Here is a 17,031-nt window from a genome sequence, read left to right on the forward strand (position 1 = left end):
AGGAACATCTTCCAAGTTCCAGACCAAAGGCTCTGTCTACTCAATCAGTTTCTACAGTGATCAATATACATCAGAGAAGCCAAATTTATCACAAGGTTATCTGTGTTTTCAGAATGCTATTCAATATGCTATAAATGCTTATAAAGTAATATAATAATTCATGAAGCAACCATAAAAATCTACAACTTGATTTCCTAAATTCTCTTCCAAATGTAATTGGAAAGGAACCAATGCAAGCCAAGAAGGTCATACAGGGGAGACCGCTCTGTAGATAACTGTGCTGAGACAACACACAGAGACAGGGTTTGCATCCTGCCCCCACCAGGTACTCCTGATGCCTCTGACCTTGAGATGCCAGTTAACCTCTGAACCTCCATGTTTTCTTCTGTAAAATAGGCTTAATAGTATATATATCTCATGGGATTGTAGTAGAGACTGTATATCCAAACTTATTATAAATTGTAAAGCATTTTTCAAAAATAGTATTACTTTTCAGTCCCATCAGAAATTAAATATCAGTAAACCAATTTAATGCAGAAATTACTTTATTATATACCTCCCAAGTGGTAAGGTGTGGAGATTTCAGTGTGTTGGTCAGAGAACTTACTGTAAGGTTTTTTTGACCTCTTTGAACAATTTTTATATATAAATTACTAATAAAATGGAATTGGTCAGAATATCCCTTACATTTTCTCTGCTCCTTGGATATATACTCAGATCCTAAGTTTTCTGAATACTAATTCGATTGATTCTATATTTATTTTTTGATTATGTAAATTATGCTTAAGGAGGGGCTAGATTGTCAAGCAGCTTGTGTTCAGAACACCTGCCACTTCTTGCCATGTTTTTCTGTCTGGAATGGCGTTAATTTACATGGTTGGTTCATAGCAAAATAGAATGTTGCTACTCAGTCTGATTCCAGCTTTTACAGCTGCAAAGGTGTCAGCTGTGTCTTTGCCACCAGGGTTTACACAAAGTGACTAGATCATTTTGCTTTTCAAAGTTGAAGGTGAAGATCCAGAAGACAAAAGAAATTATGGAAGTATGGTGTGAAGTTTGACCAAGAGGAAGAAAGTTAAATGTAAAGAGCAAGAGAGTAGCCCCTAAATTAAAAACAAAAAATGCCACCTTCTGTGACAGCCCAGGTGTGTTTTCAGTAAGCAGCAAGGATTCTACTATTTTATTGGGGATGGCATGAGGAGGGATGATGCTGAGCCTCATGAGTGGAAAATACCCAGGACAAGTGTCCAGAGAGTAGATGAAAATGTGTAGTGGAGCTAAGAGGCGAGGGAGGCTCTTGCTGTCAGAGACCTGAGTTCTAGTCCAGACTTAACACATAGTAGCGGTGTGGCCTTAGTCGAGTTACTTGACCTCTTTGAGCCTCAAGTTTTTCATCTGTTAGATAGAGATAATATGTCACAGGCATCTGAGGATTGGATGTGATCATGCAACATAAGCCCTTACTGAGCCCTATGCCTGCACATGGTAAATATTTGCTAAGTGTTAGGTTCAAGGCTGAGATGAGTGTGAGGTGGTACCACTGGAGGTCAAATGGTAGTGAGCACAATGGGATCAGTTACTGCCTTGGCTCCCCTCTGACTACTTATGCCTTTGCCTGGATTCTTTTCTCACCAAATTGTTCTCAGATTCTAGAAGTCATTGGCAAGGCCAAGAAGAAACATATAGATTGTTTACAGGAGACTTGTCAGAGATGACCTAGTCCAGCACACAGGCACAAGATCCCAGCTTCCTATGGGGAACAGTTGAGCCTTTAGAGACTGGACGAAGGGGAAAATAAGTCTGCAAAAGCAAGGTAGACCCACTGAAGATGTAATAGTGCAAAATGACATTTTTATATTGTATATTGTTTTAAGACCCAGTGGACTAAATCAGTTGTTGGCTGTATTATTCAGCTGGAAATTTTAACAGTGCTAGAAGGGTGAGATGACAGAGTTGGTGCTATATCTAGAAAAAGAGACAAGAGAACCTAGAACTGTGTAACTTACCAGGATATATGCCTTGGAAGTCAGTTGCCAATATTGCTCTCAATAAAGAATATGGATTGAGTGTTTATGGATTGAGTGAATATGGATTGATGTGTTTGACACATTCACTGACTATCTGACATTGGTACATTTATCTCCATTTTACAGATGAGAGAAACCAAAGTACAGAGTTTAGATTTGTTCCCAATTCCCTGGTTCCAAATTGGGTACGTGTCCAACTTATGCCACGATGACTCATGGAAATGTGTTAGATATTTTTTTAAAGCCTTTAATAGAAGCTAGGTAAACATTTGAGGCATCTCAAATGCTCAGTCTTAGGTAAGTGGATTAGGTTATATCACAGAAGTGAATCTTCCTAAATTATTTAAGTTATAAAGCATTTGCATTTCATAAGTAGCGTTCTTTTGAAGTTTCACTGACATTTTTTCTAGGATCAACATAGAACAGTAGTTCTCGAACTTGAGCAGGCATTGAAATCGCCGGGAATCCTTGTTAAGTAGAATCAGTAGATCTGGTGCGGCCTGAGAATTTGCATTTCTAACAGGTTCCCTGGTGATGTTGACACATCACTTTGAGAACCACTGACAAGAAAAATATATTGCATTACTGATTCAATGGAGGAAGAAGTAGGAAAATAGTCCTGGAAGGGAATTCTAAGACCACAGATGAAAATTGAAAATCAGATCATGTTTCCAAAACTCAGTAGGTAATACTTGGCCACCCATTACTGAATGTGGAGTCCAATAGATTTGTATTATCACTTACTTTATTTTTTGAGAGTACCTTTGATTACAAAGGGAAATCAAGAATGAAAAATCACTATATATGTAAATATTGAAATTCACTGGTAACTTAAAAACATAACAGGTTTGTATGTGTTTTTCTACCAACCACTAAAAACAATATGATTAATTGATATGTATGGATTTTTCTCACGGATTTTTTTCTTTCTTTCTGTCTTTGGTTTCTGTAGGTGGCAAATCTTCCAAAAGACTATAAGATAGCCCTCAAATATGTCCCCGGGATGGACATTTTGGTATGTAAACTGTACATTTCTAAGACTTTCATTTTAGTAGCTGACAAAAGAGATGGGATCATTCGTATTGAGAGAGAAAGTTATATTAGGAGTTTGCTAATTGTCAGGATTTGCAGAAGATATCTTTGGAATTTGACTTGCATAGTTTTTTTCCCTCAAGCAACTGGTAAACTTTAGTTATGGGTGAACATTTCAATACACATATCTTAGATCTGTACTCCCAAAGTAAATAAGATCATCTTCCTCAGGGCTAGCCACAAATTTCTCTTTGTCCTTTAGCCTCCCCCTAAAAAGGCTTGAGTGCAAAATTAGGTAAATTCTTTTCATACCTGAAAAGGTCCTATATAAGTCTCTTTCTTTTTTTTTTTTTAATTTTTTGTTTATCGCAGTAACATTGGTTTATAACATTGTATAAATTTCAGTTTACATCATTATACTTCTATTTCTGCATGGATTACATCATGTTCTCATGTTCACCACCCAAATACTAATCACAATCCATCACCACACATGTGGCCAGTTATCCCCTTTGCCCTCCTCCCTCTCCCCTTCCCCTCTGGTAACCACCAATCCAATCTCTGTCTCTATGTGTTTGTTTGTTGTCGTTATTGTCTACTACTTAATGAGTGCGATGATACGGTATTTGACCTTCTCCCTCTGACTTATTTCACTTTGCATAATGCCCTCAATGTCTATCCATGTTGTCACAAATGCCTGGATTATAAATCTCTTTCTTAGTTAATTTGAGAACACAAAATATTTTATCTCAGAATTTATTACTGCAATAGATTCTTAGAACCTTACAATAAAAGTATGTGGGTATGTTTATAAATACTTATTACTGCAACCAGGAAATTTAAATTATTGTTTTCATTACACAGTATCAGAATTCATACATGAAGAAATATTTTAAGTGTAGGGAATCCTGTAATTGCCTGAGTAACCATCACATAGCTTGTCAAACCTTACCATTGTGCAATGTTTGCTTCAAATAAATTTTTTAATAATGAAACATTATAAATATAACTAAAGCCCCCTGTATGCCCCTTTCCTATCTCCATTAGTCCTCACTTTGTCTGTTAGGGACAATTTGTCTCCTAAGAACAAGTATTCTGAGCTGGAATTTTTCATTCCAATGCATGTTTTCAGGGCTTGACATGAGAAGAGCATCCCCTGGAGTTGGGTCAAGCCCTACAGTGCACGGTAGCCCTGCATGCTCTTATACTTTTACTGCAAACTATGCATCTATACATAAGATATTTGCATGTTTTCATAGTTTATGTTAATGCTGTTATACTGCATATACCACTTTGTAACTTGCTTATATTTTGCAACATGCCTTTGACATGTAACATGTTGCTCCATGTTGATTCATTTTAACTACTGTATTGTATTCTTAATGTATGGTTAATTTAAAACCATCTGGGTTACTCTCTGCTCTGCAAGTTGACATCTTTCTGTAATTTACCAAATTCTTATTACACATCCATCTTGTGCAAGTTGTCTTAGGCTTTGAGTAATTTCTGTGGATTAGTCCATCAAAATTATTGCCAGTTTAAGTGTATTAAGCACATCACTAAGTGGTTGTGCTTGAAAAGTCTTTCAAAAACTACAAGTATATTATTTCCAGAGAATGTCAAAGGCATATTTCTTTTTATTTAGTAAAGAAAGCATTTTAGCATGATCTAAAGTTCCTTAGAACTTCTTAGAACATGTATATTCATGTTGAACCAATTATCCTTAAGTCTAGGTCAATGTCTGTCCTGTTGAATTAGGGGGCGTTCTCTGGAAATAGGAATGTAAAATTATAGCAGTCTGAAAGTTAATCTAATCATCTGATCACTCAGTCAGCAAGTATTTATTTAGGAAAAACTATGGAGACAACCCTTTACCAGATACTTTAAGAAACAAATACACATCAATTAGACTGATGTTCAAAAACTTGAGTAATAACTGAGGGGAAAAGTATCTGGCCTTGTAATATTTTCTGGCTTATAGAAATTATCTGGCTTTTCTATTTTCAAAATGATTTAACATATGTATCTCCCTGGATAATTAGAAAAGCCCTGTGAGGAAGGCAGGATAGCTACTATGGTTCCTATTTTACAAATAACACGTGAGGTTTACAGCGGAGAAGTATTTTGCCCAAGGCTATACAACTAGAAAGTGACAGAGTCCTAAAGAGAAACCCCAGGTCATCTGACTCTTAACCCTGGGTTACAGAAGGTGAGTCCCTAAATAATTACAATAGCGAGGGAAAGTGTTGTAAATGAAGCATGTAAGTAATAAAGGCACACCCTGCTGCCGACTGTAGAAGCATTTAGCCCTGTGATTGCCAAGCTCACTCAAAGAAATTATGCTGCTCTTTGAAAAACAACAAGTGTTAAACTGAAAATAACGAAATAGATTATTTTGTGCTGGTATAGTCATAGATTTCAGTGTGGGCTGGTAATAACAAGAGCCAAACTTGTAAAAATAAACCCGATTCAGTGCCACATATTTTTTTCTTGTTTCTGTAATTGAGAAAAGTCCACTATTATTTGATCTTGGCACACCGTCTTGGCACAACTGGAGAAACTCTGTTCTCGGCTCCCACAGTTGGCAAGAAGAACAAGCCCGTGCAGAGGGCGTTGGGCAGAAACAGGGGGGTCTTCTGCTTTGTTTTACCTTCATTTTAAAATGTTAGTTTCTGCCAAGACCAGAGGAGTTTCCCAGTGGATAGGCCCCTGATTATTTGTTAGTGGTCAGAGTCCCAGCTGCCTTATCTTTTGTCTTGAAACAATAAAGGGTGGAGTGGGAGTCAGGACAGGCACCAGAAGGATTCTCTGGGGCCAAAGCAATAAAATTCTGCCTGAGGGACTGGGCGGAAGAAAGCTCTAGAATAGAATACACTTTATTTTTTGCTTTGTTTTAAAAATCAGCTAACTACTGAAAAGAGGAGGCTACTTTTCTAAGGGCTTTCTTAGAAAATGACCTAGCAGATTCTCTCTCACAAATAGCAGGATGTGATCAAACAGTTGGTGTTTAAATCCAACGATAATAACCAATTCTATTTTAAACTCTTTGAAACTATAATATTGCCAGACTGTTAGGATTTCTTTTAAGTTCCTAACCTTAAAAATCCTCAACATTTCTGATCCTTTCGATTTGCTAGTATTGTAGAAAGAACAAAAATTGAGTTGCTGAATTTGTGCCACACTTCTGCTGTCATTCTCATGTCTATAAAAAAAAGTATGAGTTGCTCGTGGTTTTGAGTAAAAAATTCTTCATCAATTTTTAGTTAAAATAAATGATATATTTATCAGTTTTCTTTTAACTTTTTATTTGGAAATAATTTCAAATTTACAGAAAGGTTGTAAGAATATTCAAAGAACACCCATATACCCTTTAATCCAGAGGCATCTACTTTTAACATTTTGCCTCATTTGCTTTAGTAAATGCTTACTTTCTGTGTGCACATATGTGTTTTATTGTTTTTCTAAACCCGTTAAGTTGTATACATAATGGCTGTTTACCCCTAAATACTTCAGTGTGTATTTTCTAAGTAAAGGATTTTCTCTTATGTAACCACAGTATGGTTGTCAGCTTCAATAAATTTAGCAGTAACTAAAATACTTCAATCTATTGGCTGTATTTCAATTTTATCTTTTTTTTTCCTTTGCATTTTTTTCCCTTCAGTACAAGATCCAATGTAGGATCATGATTTGCATTTTGATATCACGTGCAACAGGCAGAATGGCTCCCCAAAGATGTCTCATGCTGTGAATATTTTACCTTACATGGGAAAAGGGACTTTGCAGAAGTAATTAAATTAGGAATTTTGAGATGGATAGATTATCCTGGATTATCCAGGTGGGTCCAATCTAATCACATGAATCCTTATACGAGGGAGGCAGGAGGGTGAGAGCTAGAGAGAGTGATTTGAAGATGTGAGGAAGGGGCCACAAGCCAAGGAATGCAAGCAGCCTCTAAAAGCTGGAAAAGGGGTTCTCCTTTCTGTTATAGGAGAACAGAAAGGCTGTTTCTCCTATAGCAGAAACAGCCCCATTGAACACCTTGATTTGAACCTAGTAAGACCTGTTTTGGACTTCTGACCTCAAGAACTGTAAAATAATAAATTTGTATTGTTTCAAGCCACTAAGTTCATGGAAACTAATACATCACGTCTCTTTAGTCTACTTGAAGAGTTCCTCAGCCTTCTTTTGTCTTTTTGACATGGAAATTTTTGAACAAAAATGTTTCTCTTTGATGTTTCTTAATTGTATTCAGATTATCCATTCCAAGCCAAGTGTTACATAAGTGATGATGTGTCCTCACATTTTCCCATCCAGAGGCACGCATTGTCTGTCTTCCCCTCATGGTGCTGTTTGTTTTGATCACCTACTTAAGAAGTTCCACTCTTTTGGTGCATTTACTCATTAGCAACTAATAAGCGATTAATAAGCAGTCTTGAAGACCCTGTAAACATGTAGCTCCTCATCAAATTTTCTCCCACAGATTTAGCATCTATTCATGATTCTTACCTGAACCAATCTTGACTGTCATGTCACTTTTTAATTAAGTTATTTTTTAAAGGCAGGTTGGTTTAAACAAGGAAGTCTTGGGCAGTGCATGGCGTTACTGTAACAAAAGCCCCCCGGCCATCTTGTCTCTGAAGGACCCTTCTTTGGGTATGTTTCACTACTCAGTTTCATCAGGCAGCTGTTCCCATCTTTGTTTGCCTGGCCCTGCTGCTTCTGGGCCTTCCCTGTCTCCCTTGCTAGCCCAGGGTTTATCATTTGAGGTTTTGACTCTTCTTGAGTAGACAGGGTGATTTTTTTTTAAACAAATACACCTGATCTTTCACCCCTCCGGCATATACTTTGAATGGCTACCCTGTTGATCCTAGGAAACAGGAACAAGAGCTCCTTAAGGCCTTCAAGGCTCTCATGATCTGGCACCTTTTCAAATCCTTTTTCAGTCCCTCACCCTCGCCTGTTCCCTTCTGTCGCTGTTCCTCTGTGCATGGCTTTCTCTTACCTGGAATGCTGGTGGGTGCTTTTGTTTAGGTAACTCCTAACTCTTTGGGTTTCAATTTCATTTCTTTAAGGAAGCCTTCCCTCTCCTCTTTGGTGAAGCCAAATTCTCCTGTTAGAAACTCTTCGTAGCACTCCTCAGAGGAGCAGTTTTTCACTTATTTGTGGAGTTATTTAACTGATAATCTTCCATTTACCTGTAAACTTGATGAGTGCAGGAATTGTATATTTTTGCTCTGTCTTATGTCTTCAGTGCCTAATCGAGGATAGGCACTTAAGGAATTATCTGCTGAGAGAAAGTGAAGAAGGAAAAGGAGTGAAAGTAAAGGAGAAAAGTTTTTCAACATATTCATCACTTGTAACTTCCTTGAGGCACAAATTTGACCTAAAGAGAAGCCACAAGATTGTGATGATGAGGTGGATGCCTGTAGCTCCTCACACAGTATCTGCACCTCGATGATACTGTTATCTTCTTTTAGGTACGTGTGCATTTTATAAAAAATAGACCAGTTGAAAATGGCCTTGGGAGAAAGAGGGATCTTAAGCTGACCTTGGAGGAGATGACCACTAAGGTGCTTTCAGCCACGAGATATTGCATGATTCTGTGGGTAGAGATTGGATGAGGGGACAGGAGAGAAAAAGTGTAAGAGTGTTATGCAATTTTGAGGAATCATGGTTTCCTTGAGCCTTCTGTTACACTCCTTGTGAGTCATTTCCGTATTCACAACTTTCTCATTGTTCCTAATGACTGAAGGCTAAAAGCCACTTCCTGAATCTGATGTTCCTGACTCTCAAGAATCTCACCCCACCCTAACCACCTCATCTTAATACCCATTATTCCCCAACACAAACTCACCACCCTAGCCAGATGCATCCCTGCCTCCTTACATCATGCTGCTTTTTCTCAGCTCCAGGACTTTGCTTAGTGCTACTTCTCTTTGCCAGGCATGCCCTTTCCTCTCCTGTCCACTCACCCAAATTCTACCCCCAGAATCATGCAATTATCTGGGGGCTAAAAGCATCTTAGTGGTCATCTCCTCCAAGGTCAGCTTAAGATCCCTCTTTCTCACAAAGCCATTTCCTACTGTTCCAGACCGTGCTCTCTTTCTCCTCTATCATTTGGCCCATAAAAATTGACATCATCCCTACTCTGTGCTTTTGCTTGGTGCTGGGGACACAGTGGTCGTCAGCACTGACCTGGTATCTGCTCTGTGGACCTTACCTTTTAGTTCATTATCTCTGAATTTCTATAGAATTTATCCAGAAACTATTCATTTTGGGTACCTGATCATATATCGCTTACATAGCTATCTAAAATTGTGTTATTTTTATCTAAATAATTGTGTATTATTATCTAAAATTGTGCCTCAAAGTATTGTTGTGAGAAAAATTAAGATATGAAAAGTCCAAGTTACAGTATACATACAGTAATTGTCAGATGTCATCATTATTATTGTTGTTTTCTCTTTTTACTGTGTTTTATTTATCTAAAGATTAGGGATCAAATCTTTCACTCTTTTGTATTTCCTCACCATTCAAGCAAGTAGTAGCTATTCAAAAACTACCTACCAGTAGACATTTAACTATTGGTAAAAAAAAAAAAAAAAAAGGTCTGATTTCCAAATCTTGAAGGAGCCCATCTTGTTTGTTTAGAGTCCTTTGGTTCTCACTAACAGTAATGAACTCAAGCTTAACAAACAAACAAATAAAAGTCCCATTATTATAAGGATGATGAAGAACAGTGTTCCGGTCAAGAGCAAGGATGCGGCCAGGCCTCATGAAGACACTCCAGCCAGGCCTGGAAAGCCACCGGGTTTTCTTTTCCTCATCTCTGAATCTCTGCCTTATTCTGTTCTGTCTGTGCAGAATTTTTCTCCTCTGTTCCAGTCACCTGGTGGAATGGAACTGCCCCAGAGCTTCCAAATTTACATATTACAGTTTGGGCTCTGCTCAGAGACTGATTATCAGTTCCTATCACCACTACTAATTTGGGGGAGGGACTTTCTGATTAGTGCTCAGGGGTCCACCATTGTCCAATCAGCTGTGGCCCCAGGGCAAGTTCCCCAGTTGTAAGTATGGATACTGAGGGTCCACCCCTATGATCTGGAGTACTTCCTATAGAAATAGAGGAAGTCAGACAAATAGACACTGTACTTATCTTACTTCTATCTCCCATATAATAAGAAAGTATTTATTTAAAAGGAGTAAATATAAAATGTTAGTTAAGTGATTAAATACTTTTTTTTTTTTTTTGGTGAGGAAGATTAGCCCTGAGCTAACATCTGTTGCCAATTCTCTTTTTGCTGAGGAAGATTGGTCCTGGGCTAATATCCATGCCCATCTTCCTCTATTTTATATGTGGGATGCCTGCCATAGCATGGCTTAATAAGCAGTGTGTAGGTCCGCGCTTGGGATCCAAACCTGCGAATCTCGGGCTGCCAAAGCAGAGCGTGTGAACTTAACCACTACGCCACTGGGCTGGCCCTTAAATACTGTTTTTAAGTGGCTCTTTTGTATACTCAAACTACAGGGCCTATCTTACTAAATAAGTGAATATATTAAGACACTGTTCAGAACGTCTAGACAATTACTGTCTGATAGAAATATAAACGTGTAATCTTAAAAATTGTCCAGTAGCCACATTAAAAAAAAAAACTAGAAAGGAACAGGTGAAATTAAATAAAGTAAACTTTATTTAGTTCAATAAATCTAAAATATTATTTCACCTTATAATCAAGATAAAATTATTAATGGAGTATTTTACCTTATTTTTCATAATATTCAAAATCTTATGTGTATTTCATGCCTACAGCACATTCCAGTTTGGATGCTAAATTTTCATCAGAAATATTTACTCCATATTTAGATTTTCATAAAATTGACAATTGAAAGTGCAGATTCACGTACCTAAGCTTTTCCAAATATACTTAAATGTTTTCCAGTCACCAAATTAAGTATTGATTTTTAAATTTAAACAAGTCAAAGTTAAGTAAAATTAAACGTTTAGTGCCTCAGCCACACTAGCCACAGTTTGAGTGATAAGTAGCCACAGGTGGCTAATGGCCCTCCTATTGGCTAGCACAGATTAGACAGACCCCTTTATGTTAAGGATAGAGAAACTGAGGCTCTGAATAGATTAAGTGACTTGCCTAAAATCACGAAGTGTGTTAACAGAGTTGGGACTAGAAACTGAGCCTCTAGTTCATCATTGCTGCCCTCACCTCCCCACGCTGTTCCTTTCTGACTCTGCTATTTTGTGTCTGGCTCAGGGGCCATTTATAGGCCTGCCCTGGGAAACAACACATATTTATAGTGTTTGGGCTGATTACCATCTTAATCAGTTGAGGTTTCTACATCACTTTAATTCAAACAAGAAAATGCAAAGTTAGATGCCTGAAGTGGACACTGAAGACCCAAATTAATTGTTTAGGGAAAGGGCTAAAATAAATCATGAGAAAACCCAGCTCATCCAAAAGGGAGTTAAGATTTGGAGACTATACTAGTAATGTGAGCACACACCATTTTGCAAAGTGCTTTTATAAGAATGTTTTAAATTTGCCTGCACATAGAATGTTTGAGCGTGGCAGGGGTATTCGATTTGAGCCTTAAAAGTAAAAACCAGAAGGAGAATAAAGAGAGTCCACTGATGACAATTGGCCTTTGCTCTTTGGTCGTGACGATTGCTCGGAAAAATTTGCTTTCATCAGTGTGACTCTGGATTCATTGAAATGAGGCAGAAAGAGCCATTTCCATTCCCAAGAAATCTCTTAATTGAGCTTGAGAATCAGTGTGCCTGGTCCAGATGTGAGACCGCAAGAGTCATGGTGAACCTGGCAGAAAGAATACTTCAGCTGTATGTGCTTTGTCTGTGCTTACTGGTAAAAGATCTAGGCCAGTGCTTGTGAATCTTGGTTTCTCATGTTTCTGTTTCAAATTTGTTGTGTAACCTTGGGCAAACCACTTCATTGCTCTTTCCCATTTATGGAGTTGGTGGGACTGGACCAGATGGTCTTTGGTATTCTTTCCAGATCTAAACTGTTGTGATTGTAATGGCACGGATCTAGATTTTTTTGATTGCTCAGCCAGGAGGTAGATGCTGGAAGCACAAGAAAGGAGTGCTTTGTGCCCTGGGCATTCATACCTCTAATTCTGGCAAGACTGAGGTTAGACACACGTTAAATAAAACAAAACAAAAACAATCAAACTGGGCGGTAATGCTGGTCATTAGATTAGTTGGCTTAGAAGACTGGTGAATACCCCTTATGAATATTCCTTAGAGGCCTCATAGTTTATGAGCCAGGGCTTTTCTCCTCCAGAATCTCTAATGGGTATTTCACCCAAACTCTTTTGTAGAGAACTCACTCACAGTGTAGATCCCTACCTTAGGACCCCAAAGGAAGCACACGGGTATCTCTTTACCAATGGAAAGTAATGCCAAGTGCATCCGTGAAGAAAAGTTATATTTTGTTGACTTGCACCTTCTAATTCCATGTAGCTTCTGGTGATGGCTGTTACAGACTGTCTCTGCATCTACGACCGATGCAGAATAACGTGTCAAATTCTTTCAACTAATAAACCAGAACAGTGTCTTGAATGAAGCCGGGAGTGGAGAGGAGAAAGCAGGCCAGACTTAGCAAGTCCCCAGGAGGTTTTTAAAGCACACAATTTATTTCAGCTAGGGTTTCAAATTTACCAGTTCCAGGACTGCAGAAGTGTTATATCACACATCTTGTGAAATTCATATATCATCTATTTTAAATTTATATATTGTCTTAGAATGTGCATGGATATTTCCATTGTTGGTTTTCAGAAGTGGTCGTATTCCTAGTTATGTTTAGAATGCTTTTAATTATATTAATTTTTGTATCTTTTATTTAATCATTTAGTTAAATTATTAATTTGGTGCTCAGAGCACTTTAAAATCTCTGGGGAAGTTCACAGTTTTTAACCAAATCTTCAGCTAGTGGTCCTGGCATGCTAGTAGGTCAAGGATATTGATTCAGTATCGATTCAGTCAGCATTCTAGAATGATAACATGTTATAAATACATAGGAAGAGAAAGTGTGTGTTGTTCTAGTCTTAGCTAAAGCTGTTGTAATTAACCTGGAAAATATGACAGAAGCTACAAGGGAAGAAAGTAAGAAATTGAGAGTGTGGAGTGAAGAAAAATCCGGATAAGTTTTCCCTTTCAAAGCAAGAACTGTACAGTCGTCCCTCCATATCTGTGGGGAATTGATTCCAGGACCCCTGTGGATACCAAAATCCCTGGACGCTCAAGTCCCTTATATAAAATGGCGTAGTATTTGCATATAACCTGTGCATACCGTCCCATATACTTTGAATCATCTCTAGATTAATTATAATACCTAAAACAATGTAGATACTATGTACATAGTTGTTGTACTGTATTATTTAGGGAATAATGACAAAAAAAGTCTGCACATGTTCAGTAGAGACACACCCATCATAGGCCTTTCAGTCCGCAGTTAGAATCTGTGGGTTCTGCAACCCCACAGAATCCAGGGTTGCAGAACACACAGATACTGAGGGCCCGACTCTATCTTTTTGTATGTATACGAGTGAATAAAACATTGAATTATATGTACTTCAGGAATATGAAAGGTATTCTTTACATCACCTCTTTGATATCCTGTGTGGCTTTGTCAACTTTCCTAATCCTCACCTTCTTCTACTAGTGAAATAGAGAACATTAATATATTTTATATTCTTCTAATGAATGTTGTGAATTAATATTTCTATAGAACTATTTAAGTTTAAAATGGTCTCTGAAAGATAAGAAATAGTGACGATAATGCCTGTTATTAAGGCAAAGGAAAAAATTACATTTTTGAATGTCATAACCTTTAATCATCTATTTCCTAATCATAATCTTGGAAGTGTTGAAAAACAAAGACCTCCTGTCATCTCACAAATGAAATATTTAGTTCACATTTTGTTCTCTTTGCAAATCATTGACTATGTTTAATTAAAAAGAAACTACGAAACTGCTTGCTGTTCTAGTCAAAACTGGTTCCCTCTCAGACAGGTCAAAACTGGGTTATATTTAATATTATTTGTATATCTCAGTTTTATCTTTAATAAATCCAAGAATCTTAAAAAGCTAAAATATAACTGTTTACATGAATTAATGAAAGGATAGAACTTTGAATTGAAGTAGTCTTTTCTGAGGAAATTGTAGCAAGGGTGAATAATGAATGAAATAGACTTACAAGACTTTTAGAAATATATTATTCAGCACTGTAGTCCAGAAGTTCATATCAACAAATTGTTCATAACTTTAAAAGGGCAGATATTGGGCTAGAATTAGATCGTGTAAGAAATTACAGGTTTAGGGTTGAAAATTTCTTGGAAAAGGTTGATTGCTTGGACAGTTGATTAGATATGTGAAAACAGAGGGTGGGTGGCGGTGAGGGCGGTGAGGGCGTAGTTATGGCTAAATAAGAACCTGAATACAGAATGTAAACATAGACTTCAGTTGAAAATAGAGATAAACAGAAGTGGTACTTAAGCACCCTAGAGTTCCCCAGTTTAAAAATAAGAAACCTGTAAATAAAAGCTTTTCTATTTTAACCATAAAAAAGAAAGAAAGAAAGAAAGGGAACCTGTTCATTTAAGGCAAAGACCACAGAAACAAAAGGAGTATCTTAGTTCAAAACAAAGGCATTTGATTTTGGTTCCTACATGTCAGAAATCCAAGAGAAGGATAGGCCAGCATATTCACAAAGTGAAGCAAGGAGAGTTTGTAGAGATTAATACGGAGAGTTGGCTCGCCACAGAAAACTTTGCGCCATTACAACAGAATGAACTAATTGGTGGAAGGCTGTTCTACCATATAAATACCATTCAAACTATATTTACAGTATGTGCTGTATCCCATATTCTAGGAAATCTGCCCCTTGCTGATAGGGCTGAATGTCTAAAGAGAATTGTCCCTCCCTAAATGGAGTGAAACTTGGAGAGCATTTCAGCCCCAAAGGAAAGACTGACGGCTTGAAGAAAGACTTGTTAATGATGCAAATATGAACTTGCACATGCATGAGATAAGCGTTGATTTAACAAAGCAAAGAATCCATTCTGAATATACTTTGGAAACACATAGTCTTTGAGAACTTGGTTGATAAGTTGAATGAAATGGCCTAATTGAACTAATTCCCATTTGGAGGTTTGTTTAGTTTACTTATCTGAAGCCAGAGCCAAGAATCCTAAAAGTTTTGAATGACACTGAATGCTTCCAGCAATTAGGGCTTACCTATTTGTAGATAAACGAATTTCCTTTTTGGCTGTATTATATTAATTAAGACTGTTCTGTTAAATGAATATAAAATGGCCCACTTATATAATTCAGAATAAATAAATTACTTGACCTTCCCCCACAGAGATATTCTGCTAAGTAGAAAAAGGTTCGTGGTTTGATTTGTTTTACATGGCATCAGTACTCTTTATGATTGCAATATATTTATTACAATAGGAGTTATATTAAATAGGATTTTAATAAGCCAAGTCAATTTGAGCTATGCTTAATTGTCTTATTTTTCTCACTGTAACATTTTAGCAGAGTTAAAAAAATAAATCAGAGCCTCCACTTTAAAGATCTTTGTAAAAGATAATGTTAAAATATGTGAAGTATGTGAACTTATGACCAACTATTGTATTTTAAGTAATGTCACATTTATTTTAAAAATATTAAAATCCTTTCTAATATACTAAGAAGTTTTGCCTAATAATTTAAGCCTATATTGATCTACAGCCATTTATAGCAGGGCTCAGCAAACTGCACTCCATAGGCTAGATCCAGTTTGCTGACTGATTTTTTTTATGGCCAGCCAGCTGGGATTGGTGTTTATAGATGAGCATTTGAATCTACTTGATGATAGAGAATGCTGACTTTGAACCCCAAGTAAGCAAAATGTTGGCCCAAATAAAGAATTCCATTCTTCTTATTGGTAGACCTGTGTTGCAAAAGAAATTCAATTCAATTATTTTGCAAAAGAAAATATATTCAATTATTATTACATTTTTAATTTTGTAATAAAAATTTTGTGGAAATTTGTTTTCTCTTGTATAAGCATACCTGTGTAATATCCTTGGTTTCTGCCTCTTGGAGTGCAAAGCCTGGAATATTTACTGTCTAGCCCTTTACATAAAGTGTGGATCCCCTAATAGAGAGTATTTTTTCTCATTCATTTATTTTTTATTTGCTCATACATCAGGTCAGCAAATAGTTTCTGAGCAACTCGCATATGCCAGACCTGTTCTAGGCCCTAGGGCCACTGGAGGGGACAATATTTTATAAAAATACTGTCCTCATGAAACTTATATTCGAATTATGTACATTATCTCCTCACAACTACCTTGTTCCATTATTCCCGTTCTATAGACAGGCAAAGTGAAGTTCAGAGAATTTATGTAGCTTGCCTGGAGTCTCTCAGCTGAATTAAACTCAGTTATGCCAAGGACTCCAAGCCTTGAGCTTCTAACCAATGGGCAGGGCTGGCTTCCTGGACGGGGCCCCATGCTTGGTTTAATACTCTGCTGTCACCATCTTGAAATTCTCAATAGTATTTTGAACAATAAATACATTTTCATTTTGCCCTTGACCCCACAAATTATGTAGCTGGTCCTGCCACTAAGGCAAAAGTGCTTCTCTCTGACTACACTCCTGCCGGGGCTTTTCTTTTTTTTTAAACGCCCACATGAATTCATCTGTGAAGAAGCCTTGAAATCCATCAAGCACTTTAGAAAAATAAGGTATTAATTCATTGTTTCATATTCCAGTTCACCAAAAGGCTGGAAGTTCCTCAAGGGCTGGGACTCTCTCCCACAATAATTTTTTGTAATTCCCTCTGTGCCTAAAGCTCTTTTAAGAACACAGCTAGTAAACAATAAATATTCTTCAATGGAATTCCATTAATATCTGAACCTTGTCAAGGGTAAGAGTTGGTTCTGTCTTGTC

General features: G+C 37.2%; 1 protein-coding gene across 2 annotated transcripts in view; it reads left to right on the plus strand.

Moving 5' to 3' along the window:
* Nucleotides 1–17,031, plus strand: part of KITLG (KIT ligand) — an 82,907-nt gene that overhangs the window by 42,047 nt on the left and 23,829 nt on the right. For both annotated transcript variants that reach the window (XM_058568693.1, XM_058568692.1), the window contains exon 3: nt 2,980–3,042. In XM_058568693.1, coding sequence (XP_058424676.1) covers nt 2,980–3,042 — 63 coding nt within the window. The remainder of the gene's footprint in view (nt 1–2,979; nt 3,043–17,031) is intronic.

Source organism: Diceros bicornis, chromosome 25 (genome assembly GCF_020826845.1).
Source record: "Diceros bicornis minor isolate mBicDic1 chromosome 25, mDicBic1.mat.cur, whole genome shotgun sequence".
NCBI lineage: Eukaryota > Metazoa > Chordata > Mammalia > Perissodactyla > Rhinocerotidae > Diceros > Diceros bicornis.